Source organism: Meleagris gallopavo, chromosome 21 (assembly GCF_905368555.1).
Source record: "Meleagris gallopavo chromosome 21, MGAL_WU_HG_1.1, whole genome shotgun sequence".
Lineage (NCBI taxonomy): Eukaryota > Metazoa > Chordata > Aves > Galliformes > Phasianidae > Meleagris > Meleagris gallopavo.
This window is the reverse complement of record NC_139424.1, coordinates 7,288,258-7,310,136: the sequence shown is the minus strand read 5'-3', so window position 1 is coordinate 7,310,136 and position 21,879 is coordinate 7,288,258. Positions and strand designations below refer to the sequence as shown.

The 21,879-nt window shown below is 44.7% G+C and overlaps 3 protein-coding genes across 8 annotated transcripts in view; 1 reads left to right on the top strand and 2 right to left on the bottom strand.

The window, feature by feature from the left end:
- The window catches only part of VMP1 (vacuole membrane protein 1), a 58,217-nt gene extending 42,812 nt beyond the window's left edge, over positions 1 to 15,405 (bottom strand). The window contains exons 1-6 of one of the 5 annotated variants that reach the window (XM_019622006.3): positions 15,248 to 15,378; positions 12,506 to 12,624; positions 8,861 to 8,962; positions 7,056 to 7,191; positions 4,992 to 5,082; positions 3,505 to 3,615 (exon numbers count right to left, since the gene is read on the bottom strand). In XM_019622006.3, coding sequence (XP_019477551.2) covers positions 3,505 to 3,615; positions 4,992 to 5,082; positions 7,056 to 7,191; positions 8,861 to 8,936 — 414 coding nt within the window. In that variant the 5' untranslated portion in view covers positions 8,937 to 8,962; positions 12,506 to 12,624; positions 15,248 to 15,378. Of the gene's footprint in view, positions 1 to 3,504; positions 3,616 to 4,991; positions 5,083 to 6,996; positions 7,192 to 8,860; positions 8,963 to 12,505; positions 12,625 to 15,247 lie in introns of those variants that run through there. The other 4 variants (XM_019622007.3, XM_019622005.3, XM_019622004.3 and 1 more) reach the window with 4 other exon arrangements.
- Positions 15,406 to 15,417: 12 nt separating this feature from the next.
- Positions 15,418 to 16,514, top strand: PTRH2 (peptidyl-tRNA hydrolase 2). Its single transcript, XM_003211831.4, has 2 exons — positions 15,418 to 15,552; positions 15,853 to 16,514. The coding sequence occupies exon 2, from the start codon at positions 15,872 to 15,874 to the stop codon at positions 16,385 to 16,387; it is 516 nt and encodes a 171-aa protein (XP_003211879.1). The 5' UTR covers positions 15,418 to 15,552; positions 15,853 to 15,871; the 3' UTR covers positions 16,388 to 16,514.
- Positions 16,515 to 18,045: 1,531 nt separating this feature from the next.
- The window catches only part of CLTC (clathrin heavy chain), a 29,532-nt gene continuing 25,698 nt past the window's right edge, over positions 18,046 to 21,879 (bottom strand). For both annotated transcript variants that reach the window (XM_085240862.1, XM_085240863.1), the window contains 2 exons: positions 19,768 to 19,843; positions 18,046 to 19,057 (listed from right to left, as the gene is read on the bottom strand). In XM_085240862.1, the coding sequence (XP_085096988.1) occupies positions 18,933 to 19,057; positions 19,768 to 19,843 (201 nt within the window). In that variant the 3' untranslated portion in view covers positions 18,046 to 18,932. The remainder of the gene's footprint in view (positions 19,058 to 19,767; positions 19,844 to 21,879) is intronic.

Here is a 21,879-nt window from a genome sequence, read left to right as displayed (position 1 = left end):
CCATTCATCCCCCACCACTACAGATTGTAACACAGCATATATACAGAAGGGACACGTATCAGCTGGCCCTCGCACGAGACTTTCTGATGGGCATGAATTCTAAGCTGATCTCCTTTCCCTCGATCACATCATCTGCAATCCATTGCCAGAGCTGAACTGAAACCAAGTCAGCAGCATGAAGATGGCAGAGGGCAGCTCCAGCCCAGCACCCCACCAGCACTGCCTGCTCCTTCACTCCACAAGCACGAGCAATTCCTGAGAAGTCATCTCCCAGCAATTAAGCAATTCATGCCATTTGTCTTTTAATATATCACCAATATAAAAGCAGACATATCGAGTCTAAACTCTGCCCCCGGAACGACAGCCCTGTATGCTGCTAAACCCTTGGAGTCATTAATCCTAATAGCTTTATTTCCTACAGCACTACATCGTGATTACTATTTTTAAAGTGTTTTTAAAGAATCCTGAAATGACTTTAATGGGCTTTGGGAATAAAAGCCAGCAGACTTGTTTTGAATGTGTCAGAATAAAGAGGATTCTTGGAAGAGCAGGCGGCTTTCACACTGCTGTGCTGAAACCTGCTCTGTGCCAGCCCTGCGCTCGGTGCCAGCTGCAGCTGGAGGATCTTTTCTCAAAAGCTATGTCAAATTTTACACTTACTGCTGGCTACGACCAAGCAGACAGCACTGAACTGGGAATCAACGCAGCAGGTAACATTAAGATCCTCTAACTATATACAGCAAGTCCTTGAATTGCAGAAATGTCAGTTTGATCGCAGGCTTTTTATTGCCAAAACCCACCTTTCCCTCTCAGACCAAGATCATTCAGCAAGAGCGTTCTGGTGACCAACAGAATCAGAAGCAGATGTGAACTGACAGCATCGGGGGCAGTGCTGTGCCCCCAGACAGAGGCTGCTCAGGATTGCAGGCTCTGCTTTAAGCCTACCCGTTGTTTCCTAACCCTCACTCCTGGATCTCTCCTACAACTCCTACAGCTGGCGTAGATGCTCTGAAGAATCCAGATAAATGATAGTTCTCAACACTGGAAAAAAGCTCACCAAGCCAGGAAAGCAAACATCAGAGTCACTCACATACTGCATCTATTGCACAACTAGTGAAGTGCCCAGTTACCAGGCTGTGCTCACAGACAGCGTGCTGTGAATGAGCTGCAGGCACCAGGAGAGCTATATTTACAAGAGATGCACCTGTGTCACAGCTGAAGCAACTCAGCACACTGCACCAACAGGTGCCTACATGCCAGCAATTCCTACCCCTCAGCCCTCGGTGGCAGAGACAATGCTGCAAGCACCAACAAGAGCCCAGCAGCTCATGGGTGGGCCTGAGAGCATTGTTCTCCAGGCATGTAATTGCATTCCCAACAATCTCACCCTACACACAGATTTGAAATGAGCAATTAATTATGAGCAATTTTAAAACACTTACAGAATCTGTTCTCTGCTGCCTGCAATTCCAGGCACTGAAACAGGAGGTTTCTTTTTGTTTTATTTTTTGTTGGTTTTTTTTTTTTTTTTTACTTTTAATTTATTTGAATCAATGGAAGAATGAGGTTTGCCATAATCAAGAAACATAATTAAAGTATATGGAGCATGGAAAGCAGATATGTATTAATGTGAAAGTTAATACAGTGACTGCCACAGCTATTAGATTTCTACTTTTAGAGGAGGCTGCTGCACAATTAAAACAGTAAATTATCCTAAAACTCCTTTTGAAAGCTGGAGCTCCTAACTGCTTTGTTCACAGAGGGTTAAATCCAGGAGCCTGAAATAATTTACCCATAAAAGTGACAGCAACTGCCTCAAGTTCCTGTTCCCTTTCACACAAGGTGCAGCCTCAAGCTCAGTGGGTATGAAGGACTGGACTATACTACTGAGTGCATTACATACGTGTATTGCTGCTGCTGTACTGGCAATATTAGCAGATCTGGTACTTAAAATGGCAACGTGCAGTCAGGGCAACCAGCCTGTGTTCCTACGCTCCCACTGCCATCTAGTGGCATGCAGCCACATGTGTTCCACCACATTAAGGACCCTTCTGCATCCAGAGATGCATTTAATCCCCCAAAGTGTATTTGTTCTGAACTTAACACCCTTGCTAATCGCTAATTAAGCCAACAGAGACTTAAATGTCAGAGCGGGTTGTGGCCTAACACAGCCACTGTGTTCATGGACCCTGCAGGGCTCCAATGAAACTCAAGGATATGGTACCACACTGAATGAAAGTAACTCAGAACTCAGGAAACAGCCCGATTTCCAAAAACAGAGTAAAAGAAAGCTCAGTCCATCCCACCTTCGTTCAGAAAAAGAAAATAAGAAGTGCTGGCTTATAAAGATTTCTTTATAGGATAGCAATGTGGGAGCAGCCCATGGCACAAAATGGGAACCCTTCCTATTCTGCTTCCTATCAGCATACAACAAAACATGATCCAATTTCAGATGCAGTTTGCAAACAATGGAAAACATCAGTTAATTACTAGATTTCTGACACAACTGTGTAAAAACTGAGACTAGGAACAGTACCATAAACTCTTCAAACAGCTCCCAAGAGGATGCCATCCCCCTGGTTAGAAGAAATCTTTCCTATAAGGTGTGTGTGCATTAACTTGTTTGAAAGCAGCACTTTCCTTTCTCCTGTACTTTCAGCCTTTAGGAGAGAAGCCACACTGACAGGCTGACACTGCTGCAAACACAGCTGATACAGATGCCACTGGATTTCATAGGCACTGCTTCACTGCGTGGAAAAACACGAGTTCCCTGTTTCCTGTAGTGCTTTCTGTGTTATTGTTAATGATTAAAGCAGTTCTGAAAGTAAACATCTGTAATTGTCCCAAATACAAGATGACATTTGTTGCATAAACTGGTTTTAATTATTTTGTGGCCATGAATCCTTTTCTTAAATCCAGGACAGTGGTTTCATAAACAAGGAACTAATCCAATGGCCAAAAGCAAAACACAGCCAAACATTTCCCCAACTTTCCTAGCTGAGCTGAGATAAACAACATCAGATACACTTTCAGAACAACACGGAGTATTTTCTCTTTGTAGACAAACATTTTTCTTGCCATTATTATCAAAGCAAAATGAATACAGACTGAATCTCCAAGCAGCTGTCTATTCCTGGTCTCTCTGATAGAAAAGTGATCATTTTAAGCTATGAAGAGCATGCTGAAAAATTGTTAATGGAAACATTTGAGCTGCATGCACTACAAAATGTTTTATTTATAGCAGTAAATGACAGCGTATAGCACTGCTGATTTTGACTCTGTTTCACAGTGAAGGTTAACAGCATACAAGCTACACAGCAGGGCTATGCAGCACAGAGCAAGATGAGTACTCACTAGTGCACTGCAGTATTACACTAAGTATTTCTTTTCCTTCAGAAGTATTTGGCATTTGGACTTAAGGAAGATCCTTTATTCACAAGATCTTAAAACCACACAATTGAAATACATGATTCAGATAAAACACGGGGCATAAAATACACTTACCAAATAGAGCAGAAAGGTGTGAAGACCTGTTCCAAGTCCGACAGAGGACAGGATGCCCAATCCCACCCAGTAGGCACACCAGAAGAACTTCTTCTCCACGTACCGCACATACTGAAAGAGAAATCACAAAAGAGAACAGAAACAATTGAGGTGATGTCTCTCAGAGGAGAATGTTAAAGCTACAAGCTAACGCAGGAGGTGGTCTGCATTATAATAACTGAACCAGGTTCTTCCATTTGCAACTTACTACACGTACAGCAGAGACTTGTACAGAAAACACTCTTTGACAAGAAAAGCCCACAGGCCTTACGATCAACAAGTTTTCAAGGAGAGGGATGAAGAATTGAGGACACTGCAGGCTGCACAAGCCTTGCCAGTCCCACAGGTGCCAGGTTTCCCCCAGCAGCCTCCTGCAGAGCTCTGGGGAGGCACTGCTCTGGCCGGCAGCAACCTCAGGGCAGTGCACCTCAACACCAGTTTGCAAGAGCCATCTAGTGGTGATGAGCATCCAGCTCTGCTCTTCATGCAGATAAAGGCACCAAAGGACTTTTTAATGAAGTAGGTGTTTGGGCATCAGGAAGAAGAAATGGTCACTGCTTAAGGCTCAAGCACAGGATTGAATGAGGATGCTATGAGCTGAAAAATCATTTCACTGCATTATGAGACCTGTTCCAAAAGGCCAAAACTCCTGTTCCAGATCTGTGTGTCCATCAGTTAGAAACACAGCATAGCAGTATGAATGTAAACAAGTTCCCTGAGTTTGGGAACCTGCTGATTTTCAGAGTAACAGCACTAAGATGAGTCAGCTGCACAAGGAAATGTCCTGCTGGGTTAACAAGGGCTGCCTCCAGGGAAAATCTGAAACTCAAGGAGAAACTGAGAAGGGAAAGGAATAGCCATCATCTCCTTATGCTTGGGGCAAGTGTCTGCACTTCTTCAAGTGATGCAAAAGCATTAATCATCATGTAACCACAAACAACCAAGTTTTTAAAACAGCCATTTTAAGACAATAGGGACATAAGACACAACAGAGATAGAGATCTGAGCCATGAAGCCATTTTATGTCAACATCTATGCCTATCCTAGTTGGTCAGGACACCCATAGCAGAAGAACATTTCCTGGAAATCCATGAAGTTCTATCATGACTCAGATTAACGTTTTCTCCAGAGCTCACACCACTACTGAAAACTTGTTCACAACTAAAGCCAAGGAGTGCTGCAGCATTAGAGGTGTGCTTACTCAGTCAAGTATAAATGAGAAATAGAACACCTACGTATGCAAGAGTAGATGATACGATACAGCTGATCTCCCCCATCTTTCAAATACAACACACCCACACTCAATGCAAGGGGAGTCAAGACCAACAAAAAACCTCAAGCAAACAGGGGTTCAAAAGACACATCACAATCTCACAAAGACCCCATTCAGTTCCCAGTGCATCTAGTTTAGCACAGGTACAAGCATTCATCACTTGAGAACGTCGTACCTGCTGATGTCTTCCTTCAACATAATACGTAGCTGTAAGCACTGCAAGCATCAGTAAAAAAGACACCAGGATACTTCGCCGATGCCACAATCTTAAAAGACAAATGGCAGTTAGAGCTTTTCATAACTTAGCATTCATTTAAAAGTAACTTATTTTGTGGAGGGGGATTGTGTGGATGTAGTCAGTAGGCACGATGGCAGGTGAGAAGTCTGCTATTATAAAAACACAAACCTCCCCAAAAATATCTGGGGAGCTTTTGTTCTTATGGAAAAATCTCTACTTCACTGTTTTGTTTTTGAATAAAGAAAAACAAAGTCGCTGTCTGGAAGCAAACACAGCCTAAACATCAAATGTTCAGCTTCAACAAGAGCATTTCATACCCAGGGCAGCATTCATGATCAAGCAAAGTACAAAGCAGGCACTGGCCCTGGGGAGGGGACGTGAGTGGGTAACAGCAAAAAAAATCTACACACTACTCTGGTTCTCTAGATCTGTTGAAGAGAATCTATCATGACAGCTTAAAGTTTAGTATGTATGTTTTAACTGACTATGAAGTATCATCAAGCTACTGGTAAGGGGGAGAAGTGTTTTTCTATATAATTTGACAGCCAGCTACTTTTGCATGTGACTAATTTTACAAGCTTGATACAAATTCCTTAACTGTGTGGCCACATACGTTTATTATTTTCTGTCATCTAATGCTATAAAATCACAGACATAGCAAACTGTAACTGTAAGCTATCAATTTAGATGGAAGACAAATATGTAGAAATACAAGAGGTGTAATAAATACATTCAGAAATGTTTCAACATTTAGCAAGCTGAAAAAAGTAGCTGTTCATATCACTACAAGAACTAGATTTTCAAGTGACTGTCACCATTTAAATAGCAATTTACTCAAGTGGAACACAGGAAACCATTAAGATTCAATTTGAGGTCACCTTCACAGCTCATGGTACAGTCTGTTATTTTCTGCAAATATATGGTCATGCTACACAACACAGCTGTGGTTGTGTAGTTCTGTGTTGGGTAGTGGTACATAACATAGATGTGCTGTGCAATTCAGGATGCAAGTACTATCTGTAATGAAATGCAATATCTAGACAGGTGGGAAATAGCTTAAAATAACACCTCAAATTCTATTTCTGTGATGGTTGGAGATTGTTTGAAACAGCTAAGGCAAGATGTGGAAAAGCGCTGCTCAAAGAAGCAGTTTCCAGTGGTAGCTGAAAGAATGTAAAATAATTGGGCTTTGGGGAATAGATTATTTTGGGGAGTGCAAAATGGGATTAAGCCTAAGTAAATCTGCTATTTTTCGCTGCAGAAGATAAAAATGGAAAACAGAAGTTTGTATCAACTGAACTTATGTGTCAGCACATCAAACCTCGCCCAGCAGAGTCAGTAAACAGAGCCCATTATCACCAATCTCAGCTCTCTGCAAAGGAGCATTAGCAGAAGATGTTGGAAAAATGCAATTAGCAGTGACAACTAGATTAAAAGCCCATTCTATCCAGGGTGTAAATGATGCTGAGAAATGCTTTAATAAGTAATTTCCTGCTATGAAAGGGACCACACAGCTTAAAAGCAAAGTCCTCTTTGCAGCACCATAAATAAACATCAACACAAATTCCACGTAATCCTGAACCTTGCCCTAGCTAAATTACTCAAAGATCATAAAGTGATACTAACACATACATTAAAAGATCAGTGCTTAACACTGCAGTCTCAACTGCAAGACCTCTCCTCTTGCCTTCAGGATCCCTAAACACTGTCCCATTCTTTCAATGGAAGCATTCAACTCTCAGGAAGGAAGTTTGCAAATATCTTCCATTGAGACCTGACCATATGTACACTTATGTCATTTAGGCAGAAGGTCTGGATATGCAGCTGGAAGTGTGGCATGTTCCAGTGGCCACCTTTAAGGGACAAAAATAAGTAAGTTTTCTGGAAAAAGAATTTTAAAGCTATGAATCATCAGGGAAAGTGAGATGTCAGAGTGACCTACTGAATCAGAGCATGGGTTTCCCCAGAATGCTTAGAAGAAGTTAAAGAAATTATCTTTACTTTATGGTCCATTCCTTCAAGTTTATTAGAGTTTCCAGGAAAAAATACTGCAAGGTAACAAGTGGTTGTCTCCAGAGGACAATATTCAACCTCTCTTCTCGGTCCCTTCGCTTCCGTTCACTCAACAAAGAGGAATCTGCAAATGAAAAGCAACAGAAATATGAAAGCACAGGTTGACAGTTCAGATTCCACCCCACCCAAATTTATACTGATAATTATTTGTTTTGTTAGGGAGTGAACACGAGCTCCATTCATCATCTTCACTGATCACAAAGCATTTGCTCCAAAGCCATGAGAAATCATGTGTCCTCCAGCAAAGAAATGTGTTTTTTTTCTCCTCCATGTAGCTGACAACCATTCAAGAATGGGCCCAGGGTGCAAGAAGTCTGTTAAATGTATTAGCATTTATGCACCATTAGTTTCAAATCAGCTAATGCACCAGGCCAAAGGCATCTCTATCGCCCACTGCAGAGACCACATTTCACTCTGAACTTTCGAATTTGGTTCTCTTCCAAAGTTATTCTCAGACTGCTCCAATCGAAGCAGATTGAATTACATGTGCTCTCTACACACCCCAGTCACCGTGTAACTGGATAACAGTATCTGTCCTCCCAGTAAGAACCCCTGGGCTATGTTAAGCTTTGCCACACTGTTCAGCTTCTCCAAAAGGAGCCTGACAAGATGGGAAGTGCTCCTGTGAGAAGGGCTTACTCATACACCACAGCCCTCCAATTAAACTGACACATTTCGTTGCTTCTAACCACAGTAATTTGGTTACACTGCAGTGCCCTGTACCACCATAACACCAACTGTACCTCAGTCACAGTGCCCATCTAATTTTCCTCAGCTGTGCTTTCCAGCTGTAAGTGCCTGTTGCTTTAGATGATCCAACAGGAATCCCACAGCAGCAAGTACTGGACACCCACATTCCCCAGGAAGGCTTTGGTTTGCTCCATACACACAAGCACACACTTCTCTTTCAACCTCACCTCATTCCTTGCTCAAGAAGTTCTGTTCCCCACTTTTTCCACTTAATATGTCTAATAAAAATGCTTCAGCCCTGGGTTTTTTGTAACTTTGTACGATTTTAGTAAACGTTGTAAGAGACTGCAGAGTGGTGTAAGCCTGTGTACAACTTGAGAAATCACTTGATTACAAAACTTTATTAAATATGGAACTGGCACATTCAAAGGCAGACAGGAAACAAACTGAGATGATAACCATCTCCACACTACACAGAGCATTCAGTGACACAATGGTCTTCATTAAATGTTCCCAGGTTACTTTTCACAAATTCTAAACACCAATCCAAGCTGATTTCAGACATACCAGTAAGAAAAACAGAAGCAAAGCAGGAGATTAAGCTGTTAACTATTTTGCCAGCAATTGAAAGTGATGAATTATAGTGAAGTTGTCAACAGAAAAGCTAGAAACTGGGAGACTGAAAACTGGATTTCTCCCAGAGCAAAACAGATTTTATTACCCATACCAACCCTTCAGTTTTTAGCTTGCGGCCCCTACCAGCGTTAGAGGAGCACATGCATATGAGCTACAGAACAAGAACACTGGAAGGAGAAGTCTATAAGAGAGAAGCTGAATGGCAGCAGATAGCATGAAACCATTCTGTTGCTTTACATTACATAAGTTCTCCAGATTTCAGACTGAAGTTTCCAGTACTGATTCAGGTGTCTCCTTTTGCATTATCTGGGCATAAAGCACACCAACATAAATTCCTTTCAAATCCTGTGCTGGTCACTTACACACCAAGCTGACCAGCTGAGAACACGAAGACGTTTCCTACCTACCTGTGAAGTTTCCATTGTGCTGTTCTTTGCTCATTCCTATGCGTCTCTGGTCACAATCTGTTCCATTCTCTGCCATTTCATAGATCACTCACGTACAGGGATCTAACAGAACAAAACCAAAGAGCATCACGTCTCCATTGCTGTTACAAAGGCTCTGTTTACTCAGTAGTCGAAGGATGCATGCAAACACCCAGCAGCTCCCCAAACCAGTTATCCCACATTACATCATGAAAAAGCAGAAAGCGTTTACATTCCCACAAATGACAAAGTTGAAAACATTTCCACCTACAGAAATCCAAATTTTTGCACTTCAATGACAAAACTCCCTCACTTCTGTGACTGAACTAAAGCTTCTGAAACAGCCCTTGCACCCAGCAGCCCACTGCTGGCGCTCCAGGAGGAGCAAAGCATTGCATGAGCTCCCATTCATTCCCAAAGTGAAGCTCAGGGTTTGACTCTCACATTACAGAGCATCTATTCTGTGATTAAGCCTCCAGGTAACATGCAAGCAGATCTCAAAATGCTCCCAGATGAAAAAAAAGAACCCCTCAACATGGTAACTAGGATCCAGAGTTGCATCTCACATCGTACGGTCTAATATCTCTAAAGCAGAAAAGGAAAGTTCTGCATTGCCCTGATGAAAAGCTGTTGGAAAAGCCAATGTTCTCTGCAAGTTCAGTCTCTCTTCTGATGAGATCAACCTTAAAGTTTCACAAGAACCACTCTGGTTTTCCTTATCCAGGAAAGGAAATAACACAGCAATTGGAAGCCAGCGTAAAACGGAACGTTGCAAGAGCTGCTTTCATTCTGCACAGTTGACAATGCTTGTGCAACTGAACACAAGCAGCAGCCAGCCAGAGCCACGGCGTTAAACATCCTCCCTTGAATCTTAAACCAGCCTCTGGAATTTCATTTTGGAGAACAGGGTCCCACAAAGCTAAAGCAACTCGTTTGCATTACAATTCTCACTGCAAGGAAGCTTGATTTACAGGGTTCGATACGCTGCTTTTGTTGGGAAACTGTGTGATATTAAAATGACAGGTTATATAAAACTGCCCAGTGCAGGAAATTAAAACTTTTATGGTAAAAAAAAAAATCCCCTTTGATTTACACTGGCTTTCAGAGCCAAAGCAGCACTTTAGGTTTGGTAAGTAGCAGTGAGACCTTCACTCCCATTCAAACTGCAGCTTCTGGGCTCAGCACTGCAGGGCTCCCCCAAGGAGCTCAGGGCAGCAGAGAACTGAGGTGGTACAGCAGGAGCTCTGCAGCCACCCCTTCAACAGCAGACAAATGCAAAATTCCTTCCTCACAGAGAACGGCTGGAGTCAGCATAGCTGCAGGGCACAGACCACTTGCTGCAGTGACATATGGATCATATGCTGAGCCACCTCCTGCTCTCACCAGAGCACCAGATCCCTGCAGGCTGCGGAGCATTCAATTTCTAGTGATGGCACTTACATGGGGGTTTTGCTTTGTACATGCACAAGGGTGTGTATTTATGCACATATATCATATCCAGGTACACACACACATCACACGCATCAGATGTGCACACACTGCACACAGAAAGCTCCTTCTTTGAACAGCGTTATTGGAAGTGAGCATCCACAGTTACCAGCTGCACAGAGTGCTGCTGCTCCTGGGGCACCACGCAGGAGAGCTCCAGGTTAGGGAACTGCAGTCACATTTTTAAAGATAATAAACAGCCAAAAATTATACTCAAACCATCAGTGGAAGTCACACGTTGCTCGTTGTGAAGCTCACCTTTTTCCTTGTGCAAATCCAGCCTTCAAAACTGAAGCCTCAATTTGTTCTCTGCATTCAGCTTCATTCCATTTCAAGCAAACCAATTCACTGCAATACAGACTCTTCCTGTGTTGGACATGAAGGTCCCAGCCGTGCACAGCACTCCCTCTGCAATGCACTCAGTACCACTGCCACACAAAACCCACCCATCTCTGCAGTTCCCAGCTGTGCTGCTACCTACACACAGCCTCCACGACCACAGCCAGCAGAACCAGTTGCATCCTGCCTGCCTGGGAAGGCCCTAATCTGGGATTAGCTTTGCGTAACACCACCTCGAGTACACAGATCAGTATTTACATCAAAGACAAATAACCCCCCTCGCACACTTGTGTAGGCTGAGCACTTGTTAAGAAGGTCCCAGAGTCCCACCTCTCTGCAGAAGTACTCTATATAAACTCCCATCTGAGAACACGGGTGACTGGGAGATCTGGTGCCCATCACAGGGTCAGTCCCAAAAGGCAACGATTCAGAAACCAGCCCCTTCCTGGTTGCAGAAAGCCCTTCTCAATTTACCCCAGCCTAATTATACTTAAAGTATATTAGCATGAGGGAAGGGGGGGGTGCACACAGCTCTGCACCCCAATCTGCCCACCTCTTTGATACCAGTAAGAGTTATGGGTCCTGCAGGGATGTCTTCACCTGGAGACTAAGTGGAATAGCAGACTGAGCCAAATTGCAGCGACCTTTCATTAACAGAGTCCACATCCTCATGTCCACACCAAACCTATGAAAGCTCACCACAGAAAATCAAGTCCCAGCTGCTAGACAGACCATCACTCCTCATGAACCCTGAAGAGACCCACAGCTCATATTCAAAACGAAATACACCCAGTGCACTGAGCAGTTACCAGCAAACACAGATATCAACTATTTAAAAGAGTGAGGAAAACAACTCTGAACTGTTGTTGTGTCAGAGCAGTGGTCACACAGAGCTTCTTTGTGGGGCTGAACAAACAGCCCACAATGCATTATTCAGCCGTAGTGCAATCCATAACATTAAGCACAAAAAGACAATTATTGCTGGGCAAAATGTAAATTGGCCATCGAGAAGGGCTTCTCGAGGCTGTGACTGGTGCTTCAGTGTCAGTGCAAGAAAGCATAACAAGCTATTGGAGCAGAAGAGCATGAGACACTGCAAGTTCTGCACTCTGTGATCAGAGAGACAGAAGTCCCTTCTTCCTGCTGTTCGGAGGTTGCTCTGTGCTGCTGCACTTACGTCAAAGGAAAGAAGAGGCAGCTGGGTGCTGGCAGGAGCTGACTATCCTTACTTCTGTACTGAGGATGCTTTGAGGACTCCTTTCTATGGCTTTGGAACAGTGAGGAAGCTGTGACAGTAACTTGGTGATCTCACTGCTTTCCCACATGGTGTCTGAATCCCTAATTCTCACCACTTCTCCCCCTGCAGAACCCTGGAGCCCCAACTCTCCTCTCTAACAGCTACAGGTCACTCAGCTGTTGGAACCATGGTTATAGTTCAGGTTGTTCTGCTGATGTTCCCCCCCAGACACCTCAGCAGCACACCATCTTCTGCCTTTTCTCATTTCTTGCATTTTAAGCCACATGCTCCAATCCAGCCAATATTCTGCTTCTTCCTTCTCCTCAACTTTGCTGATAGCGATTTCTTCTTCACCTGCCTCCCTGCTCATTAATCACAATAAGAAAACAAAGAACAAAAGCTGGGCCTTCACAGAGGTCTTTCAGATCTCAGACACCCCAATAAAGGCAGCGCTTTGGACAGGGATTACATTCACAGTTCCTTGGCACAGCAAAAGTTTGAGAGCACCTTCCTGCACCTTTAAACAAGGGATGAGATTGGTCTCAAAGCAAAGCATTACATACCCCTTAGGCTCCGTAAAACTGTGCCACTCTTCACTACTTCTTCTGCCTTTGAAGCCAGTGGAACAAATACGTCCTCAGCTTTGGAGGCATTCAAGACCAAAGTGAGGGCTCTTCCAAACCTACAGAGAGACAGCGCTGCTCACCATGTGATACAGGGCTGATAGGCCCCCTGACTTGAAGGTTAACAACCCTCCTAAAAGCCACAGAAAATATAAAAAGTAACTACTTTATTTTTCCAGTCCTTTAACACTCATGGGAAGCGTTCAATTAGAGTAAACGAGGACACATCTGAGAGATGTACAAAGTCTCCACAGATACAGCTATAATGGGCTACTTTGATAGGAGTACATTTATTCCCATACGGAAAAAAACAACGTTTTTCTAACTAAAATAGTTTAATCCCTCAAAGGAAAGAGCAAGTAATTCAGTTAAAGACCGCAGGTTTCCTTTTTGTGGGTTATGCCTCTGTACACCAGACCTATTTTCCAATTCCTAGCCAGAGGAAATTACCAAAAAAAGAAGTGTAATGTTACCATTTAGAGATCAAATTTCTACTTTTCCAAAAAGATTTTGGAACATCTTTGTTAGGAAAGGATGGCTTAATGTTAAGTCAAACAAGTTGCTGGGGTGCCATGTGCACACATCCTGGCAGTGTCACAGCTCTCTGTGGACAGGCTGCCCGTGCCCCGAAGAGGAAAGGAAGGTCACTGCCACAAGAAAACACATCCACACAAAACAAAATCCTGTTAGACTGCAGCTAGGAAAGAACACGGCGTTAGAGACTAATGGAACCAGTACAGGTCACACTAGGGCTACCTCAGCTATCCAGTAAGAACACCCTGTCTGTAATGTGAACCACAGAGCTCAATTCTGAACCTTTTAAGTAAGGAGAGTATTCTTTCTACAGCTCCCAAACACACTGACCTACCCATCAGGCTGCACTGTTCCCCAGGTCTGCCTGGTCAGTGTGGCACCAAACCTCATGGCTGTGCTTCCAACCTGCTACAGCAACAGCACGGCGTTGCAACAGCCCTGAGGCTGCGCCCTTCGTCCTCCTGGAACAGCAAAGTCCATCCAGCTGACACTTCTCCAGCCAGCTGCAGTTAAAGTTCTAACTGAAGGTGATAATTTCTCATTGCAGTTGTACCTGAAAAAAACAGCCTACTCCTACTATAGATCAGGAATAATAATCATTTTGTTTTAAAATTAGAACTTATTAAAGAGAAAAACACACACAGAGATCCCAAAATATGCATTAAGACATTCTAAGAAGTGGTATTAATATGATGCAGTCAGAAACAGTTATGACAGATTGAAAAGGCATTCAAAGACAACAACTCAGAAAGCTTTGAAGAGGACATGGCAAAGTTTTGAGCCAGAAGGGCATCCCCTGCCCCCAGCACACTCGCCTTTCCCACTCCCAATTCCCACTTCAAAGCCAATGAGTGCTCTCCTCTCCCTTCCCACAGAGATTACAAGTCCCACTGATTTCATTGCTAAGTAGGACAAGGAGCTTAGCTCAAACTAACAAGTAGTACTAACCACCCATTGCACAACTGGAAATATGTTTGTTCAAACCCTCCTCTGAAAAGAAAGGATGACGTAATCTTTGATTATCTATTGCCAATAAGGAACAACAATAATAACAAAGTCCATTCCCTGCTGCAGAAACAATGGACTAAAAGAAAGAGGAATGTCATTACGAAGCCTTTTTCATATGCTCCAAGGCACCAAAGGGTAACGCTGCATCCCCTTCCAACCCATGTAATCAATGTGAACTAAACCAGGATACCCACTTGTTGGCAGAGCAGAGAGAACAAGGGCAGGAGAGGACCCTGAGGATGTTTTACACATGCAGCTCAAGGCAGATAACCTGCTTTCATAGCACTTTGCAGATAAACTGCCACTGTCACACAGCAACACACACAGCAGCCGTCCCTCAAGTCACCTATGTGACTTGTCAAAATGTCTGAGCAGGAAGACTGGAAGAAAGGAGAAATCTTACGGCTTCTGTCATCACTAGCTGCCAACAGATAGAAAGCTAAGAACCAGGCAAACACACGTGAATGTTAACTTCCATCAAGAGAAGGTAACGCTGAGACACCTCGGGGATGTGGGCTTACCCCAGCCAAGCCGGCAGGACAGGGCACTGCTGTGCTTTGGAATGGAAATAACAGATAATGGAGGGGACAACAGGGAGGGCAGCCCACCAGGGGAGCAGAGTGCAAGAGAAGCAGATAAAGACCATCGGAATTCGACCCATCTCAAAGGACAGATTTCTCTGTGCCATCAGTCACCGTCCCTCGGGAGGCAGCAGGTGATTCTGCCATAGGGTGATCCTGTCACAGGGTTGCCGGGCTTTTACCCGCCGAGACGCACAGATCCCAAGCGGCCCGGCGAGGAGCTGCCCGCAGCACCGCCCGAACCCCGCAGCTCTGCGGCCCCTCGGGCTCTCCCAGACCCCACCTGCGCCCCTCCCGTTCCGCTCCCGTTCATCCGCCGGCCCCGGATCGACACAGAGCGGCCGCTCCGCTCCCCGCAGTGCCCGCTGAGCGCTGCCCCGGCCTCTGAGGGCCGCCGGGCGCTGCGGCACCGCACCGCACCTCCCTGAGGGGGAGCTGTCGCCATAGAGACGAGGGCTCGGGGCTGGGGCCTGAGGGGAGCGAAGCCGGGCGGCCGCAGCACTGAGAGGCACCACAAGGAAGAGGTGCCTCCGCGGGGCTGATAAAGGCAGAGCCTCACCCGGCAGAGAGCCGCCCCGAAAGCCGTGCTGTGCCGTCCCGCCGCTCCGCACTCACCACGCCGCGCTCCGGCTGCTCCTGCTGGGGCCGGGCCAACCCGGAAGTGGAGGCGGAGCCAGCCCGCCTCTTACCCTCCTCTTACCGGAAGTCGATGAGTGCGTAACTTCCGGCGCGCCGCGCTCCTTTCTCCGGTCCGCTGCTGAGCGGAGGCGGGAGGCGCTCTGATCCTTGTTGGCGCGCGGCCGTGGCGTCACCTCCGGGCGGCAGCGGCGCGGCAGCGGCGTGGTGGGCGCGTGGAGGCAGCAGGTGAGCGGGGCGGGGCTCGGCTCAGCTCTCCTGAGGGCCCTGAGAGAAGCCGGCCCGTTTCGCCTTTCTTTCATTCGTCGGCCTCGAATTGCTCCGGTTGTGCGAGGCCCGGGGCTGAGGCCGGTGACGTTGCGGTGCTTCTGTCGGCGGGTTGCAGTCACGTGCGGCTCCCGCTGCTGGGGGGGCGGGTGAAGGCCGTGTGCTGTGACCGTTCCCGCTGCCTGAAAAGGGAGCGGCCTATTAGCAAATACGGCCTCTCAGTAAGCGGTTGATCACGGTGAGCTCCGTCTTTCTCCACAGCCCCTCTCCCAAAGCCGCCATGGATTATCTCTCCAAGCCCGGCTTCCTCAGCATCCTAGCGGGGGTTGCCTGCGGTGTGTGCCTGGGATGGGGCATCCGCGGGCGGCTCCTGCGGCAGCACCGCGCCGTGGCGGCGTCCGCCGGCGCCTGTGGGACCGAAACCAACGTCATGGGAGAGTCGGGAGAGTTCAAGATGGTGCTGATCGTCCGCAACGATCTGAAGATGGGGAAGGGTAAAGTAGCGGCGCAGTGTTCCCACGCGGCCGTTTCTGCCTACAAGCAGGTTCAAAGGAGGAACCCCGAGCTCCTGAAGCAGTGGGAGTACTGCGGGCAGCCCAAGGTGGTCCTCAAAGCTCCCGATGAAGAGACTCTGATTCAGCTCCTGGCTGATGCCAAGCGCCTGGGACTGACTGTGAGCTTAATACAGGATGCTGGTCGCACTCAGATAGCGCCAGGCTCCCAAACCGTCCTCGGTATCGGGCCGGGACCTGCTGATGTAGTAGATAAAGTTTCTGGTCATCTAAAACTCTTCTGAGCTGGGGAGCAAAGGAATTTGAGCACACTGGTATAGATGAGGAGCGCTGAAGGGATAAAATCCCAGATTTGGGATGTTTCAGTGTGTTCTCCCAGTAGAAATAAAGTTACCATTTTTTTGTAAAAGATGTAAATTTGCAAAGCTTAATACTGTTGATGAGTTTTTCTAGCTTGTGTATTGCACTCTGAAGTGGGAAAGATGGTATGGGGAGGAAGTTTTTCACACAGAGGGTGGATTTGCACTGAAACAGGTTGCCCAAGGAGGTTGTGGGTGCCCCATCGTGCATTGCCAGGCTGGATGTGGCTCTGGGCAGCCTGGTCTGGTGGTTGGTGACCCTGCACATAGCAGGGGGTTGAAACTAGATGATCACTGGGGTCCTTTTCAACCCCGGCCATTCTATGATTTTAGGCTTGGTGGAGTTGGGAAAAATGGTGCTGACAGTTTTACTACCCAAAAGAAGGAATCCAGTATTTTTAAAACTTGTGCAGTGGATCGAGAATTTTGAATTGTGTGAAGTTCACTGGCTGACCAGCAGCTACAGGGAGGCATAAGTGAATAAGGCTTGTGCTAAAAATAAGTTTCCCCCCCACCCTTTCCTTTGCATAAGTATTGTTGTTGTTTTTTGTTTGCTTTTTTGAAAGACATTGAATTCAAAGAAGGTTACATCCTGAAGCAGCTGAAGATTGCCCCACTCAGATGGAGAGAGCTGTAGCTACATTATGGTGTTGTTTCCACTATGGCAGCTGATGCAATACCTTGTAACTGGTATGAGACTGAACAAGTTAAACAGGGTTTGCAGCTCAATGCTTAAGAGCCAGTAAACACTTCTAAAGGGAGGATGCAAGCTGCACTCTTTTCTGGATGAGGCTGTGCAGCTTCTGCATCTGTAGGAAGCTGCACACAGTCAGTGTTCCCAATTCAGCCAATGCCATGGGAGTTACCCACACAAACAGTTCATCCTATAGGAACTAATCTTAACCTCTGAGGAGCTGCTAATCCTCAGTAAGATACGATTTCAGGAAACACTCGATTTTGGATTTAACTGGGCAGAGTTAAAATCACACTGGTGCAGAGGTTGTACCTCTGCTCAACTGACACCCAGTACAACCAAAGTTCATATGAGCAAGCAGGAAGGAGACTGAGCCTCAAATCTGGAACCTGATGTTGACAACTGCTCCTGGTTAAGAGACAGAAGTGTCTACAGCTCTAAGAGGGTCAGTGCTCTAATATCCATTACACTCAAATATGACAGTATTCATAGAGAAACATTTAAGTCCATTTTATTTGAAGCTAAATATATTTAAGGCAACTTACATACCTAGAACATAATCTCAATTTAACTGACACACCCTACTGCAATCCTAATGTATCATCTGGTCAAAGATGCTGCAGTTGACCACAATGCAGCTCACTACTGAAAAGTGCTATTCTCTTCTGTCTGGCATAATCTTTCTATAGAAAAAGCATTATGTATTTTCTTGTATTGTCCCTTCAGTGCAAGACACCACTCATGGTCTCCATTGCTGCTATTCTAATGGCCCCTCCTACCCTTAAGTGTATGCACCTGTATGCCCCATACTACTAGCATTGTAATACTTGGTTTGAGGTTGAAGGTCCTTTTTGAAAACAGTAAATTGAAGCTACTACTATGCAGCATGTCCACAGTCCAGTAATTTATTTTTAAATTGAGTAATTTCAAATTGCACAAACAAAACTGAACAGCAATATGCTTGAATTCTCTCTTCTGTACACTCAAAACAGTGATCTAAAACACCACAATATCCAACATACACAAACCTCAGGGCAGGGTTAGTAAATACACAGATTGGAATCATGGTGCTCTGTTCCTGAATGGAATGTCCCACAAAAGCACAGGATACAGCACAACATAAGGTCATCTGTTACATATGGAGTGAGCAAAAAGACACTAGCATTTTCTATATGCATAACTGGAAAAACCTGCATAGGTTAAGGAAAAAACTTTTACTCATTTTTAAGTCAGGCAAGGTTGTCTGTATGCATTTTAAATTCTTTTAGAGCTATGCAATCCAACCAGGGTAGGATATGCTGATTAGTGTTGTCTCTGTCAGCAGTCTTGCAAGGTCAAATACAAGTATCTTCACTTCAGCTTTCTCTGAATATACAGTGAGACTTAAATGCATTTAGAATAGACAGTACATACTGTAAGCTGCTCACATACGATGAACTTAAGATTCAATATTAGAGTTTAACACTATAGAGTGCAAATCAGAATCTTCACAATAGACTTAATGGTAATAAGCAGTCCTGCAAAAGCCCACTTGAACAAAGTTGTTTAAACTATTCCCCCTTTTAAAGTAAAGTCTAAATGACATGGAATGTGAAAAAGATTTAACATAAGTGATTCAAATAGTTTGCGCTAGAAAAAACAGTCCTTCATGAAATAAAGGTTACAAGAACACGAGGCAGAACTCTTTGCTTTTTCCCTGTTATGAGTTAAAGCGGGGAGGGACGGTGGAGTTTCAGTAAGAAAATATGCTAGCTCCAAACAGACTTGTGCTGCACCTTACATGCTGTACCCAAAGCCCGGCTGCGGTTGCCCATATGGTGGTGCGGTGTAACCATAGCCAAAAGGTGCTTGTGGAGGAACTGCAACACTGGGTCCTGCTGTCAACATGAGTTGTGGCTGACCTGGAAGACAGAACAGACAGAAGTTTATGCTAGGTACCGACAGCTCAGATGGAATTCCTGCAGCTTCCCTTTTGACTTCTGTGTGTTCAACAATAATTCCCTATGACTGACTTAGAGTCTTCAGCAGCTGGGATGGATATTTCCCCAAAAGATTTCAGATGGTCAGATGCTCAATTGCTAAGCATGCCTAAAGAAACACTGCTATGAGATTTTTTTGCTTTGGAGAGAATATAGATCAAACTACTCATCAGTTTAGTACTCAGAGCTAAGTCTTGAAACATCACACCCAGTGGCTTTACAGCCAATAGTCCACAAGTATCACACTGCTTCAGGATGCAGTGCCTGGAGATGCCAGCTATGGACTGAAGGCTCCTTTATCACTCGTTAGAATTCCTATTTGTAATTAACAATTGTAATTAGAATCAGTGGAATAATCTGGATATGAATATCCAAGATAACAAATAGCAAGATCTAAATAACGCACTTCTAGGACAGCTCCCATGCTACTTCCCTCAAGAAAACCTTTCTGTAATGGGACATGAGTCTTAAATCCTGTAGTCCCCGTACAGTCTTAGCAGCAGTACCGTAGTTGTACTTCAGAACACGTTTCCTTAAGACTTGCTTTCACATGAAGAACATTTCTTGGAAGAAAATAGAGAAGTGCTGATATAAAAGCCAAATATATTACAACACATGAACCACAATATTACCATAAACAATAGGTTGTGTTTCAGTAGCTTGCTCCTCTTCCTTTCTCAAGGACTCTGATGCATCCAGTTTATCCACCTGGAATCGAGACCAACAATTAAAACAACTCCTCTAGATGAGGTACTTATTCATGGCAGAGAAGTGGAAAAGCCTTAGTGGTATGTTAACACCCATCAAGAAAAGGAGACCATTTACAAATTCAGATCAATTCAAGTAGCAATGTTGGTACTGGTGCAGTCAAGATTGTCCGTTTCCTGAAAAAAACCCTTAATTGAGGGATTTGTGGAACTTCATTGAAAGTGGCTCCAGGCTGAAGCTCTGTATGAAAGGTCCCATACTGGACTAGAGCTACTTTGACATCAGTAAGCTCATGAGTGACTGTTGCTCCAACTGCTCCAAACCAACAGCCTGAAGTCACAAACTCAGATTTTGGCACAGTGTCAGCTGGAGATCTTTGGTGCTGGAGCAACTGCTAGGACAGAGTTCAGACCTGGAGAGGTTTCCCTGAATATAACGTTGAGGCAAAGTAATCTGAAGTTGGTATTTGTATGGAGCAGACTGCAATAGCATCCGACATGTCACTTGAGCCTCAAGATTTCACTTTCCAAACCCATTCACTCATGCAATTTAAGTTCAAATGCAGAGAATGCATGTGTATAAGACTTGCTTTTTTCCACTCTAGAACTGTGTGGCAGTCAGCCTAAACCCACAAATACTCAACTTGTGCGAGCTTTACACACAAAAACAGGAAAAGACTAGCCAGCTTCACTCTGCTGCACAGCAAGTGGGATTGTGCTGTTAGCCCCCCCTACAAAAAGGAAGAGAAGAAACTTCTTCTGCAGTGAAGTACTGTTTGCTACTAAAACAGATACCAGGAAACTCAGCATTGCTATGGTCTAAGGCAGGCCCTGAAACTAAAACCATACAAATTAGGTATTGATATTTTACCTGAGAGATAAGATTTAGAGTGAAGTCAGAAACAATCGCGCCAATTACTTTGTAAAACAGTAAGACAACTCGCAAACCAGATTAGTCTTTCATTTCATGTGTCCTTAATAAAGGAGCTTGAAGATAGGTCCTCCTGTACTTACACAGGGTCAGCATTACTTGTTCAGTTACAACATCCACGAGTTGAACAGTTTTCAGTGTAACTGTGCTACCTTAGCAATTACCTGCAGGCAGCGCTACCAGCTTTCTTCCTTCTTAATTGCAAGTTACAACATGTGTTCCTTAAACCTGTTAATTTGTAACCTCAATTAGAGGCAATACTCCAGGAAGTGGCGTTAAGTCCTGAGCTTTGAGTTCATTCATTGCTCTGGCTTCCACGGCAAGCCTTTTTGTTGTCTCACACCGGTATCTGGCTTGCTGTTGTCAAAGTGCATGAGTGTATCCTTTAAGACTCATTTCCAGAAACCGTGCTGAGAATGCACTGGTTTTAGCTCAAATAGTAACACAGTGAACATAAAAGCACAAGTTTAGAGATGCAGATCCAAGGAGAATGTGCAGAGATTGCTAATCAGCAGAGGCTTTTGGTTTACATACACTTGGAAAGCCTCCAGCCCAGGACATTCCATGCATTTTTGACCCAGTTTTGATGCCTCTCCTCAAAGTTAAACAAACAATTCCAAGAACAAGTCTGTAACCAGCCTGCAGGATGGTTCTTACAGCACTTGCTTGAGCTTCATCAGGTTCAGTACCCTAACACACTTGTTACAAGATTGTTTAAAAGGCTTTTCCACAGGGACTGCAATAAGCTGCAGAGGAAAAGTAACATGCATTCAATGTTATTGTGTTATGTGTGCATGAAAAAGAGGCAAAAGTACTGAAGCAGGAGTGAGGTCTGAAGATGACTGCCATACAGGCTCCCCCCAAAAACCACACGCAGCCCACAGCAATGCCTTGTAGCTTAAGGATAGTGGGATGTAATTGCAATGACTGCTACACATGCGTAGTTTATGCAAACACTGCAGTTCAATTACCTTTTTTCACACACACGCTTTCTTACTGCCTCACTTACTAGCTGCTGAAGGACCTTACACTATGCATTTTAGTCAGGTTAGCCTTGAGTTCCAGTGGTGTATTTACAGTCATCTCATCACCAAGCAGCAGTTTGC

Coding starts and splice junctions, on each gene's coding strand:
- PTRH2 (XM_003211831.4), top strand. CDS start 15,872: ATGGATTATCTCTCCAAGCCCGGCTTCCTCAGCATCCTAGCGGGGGTT.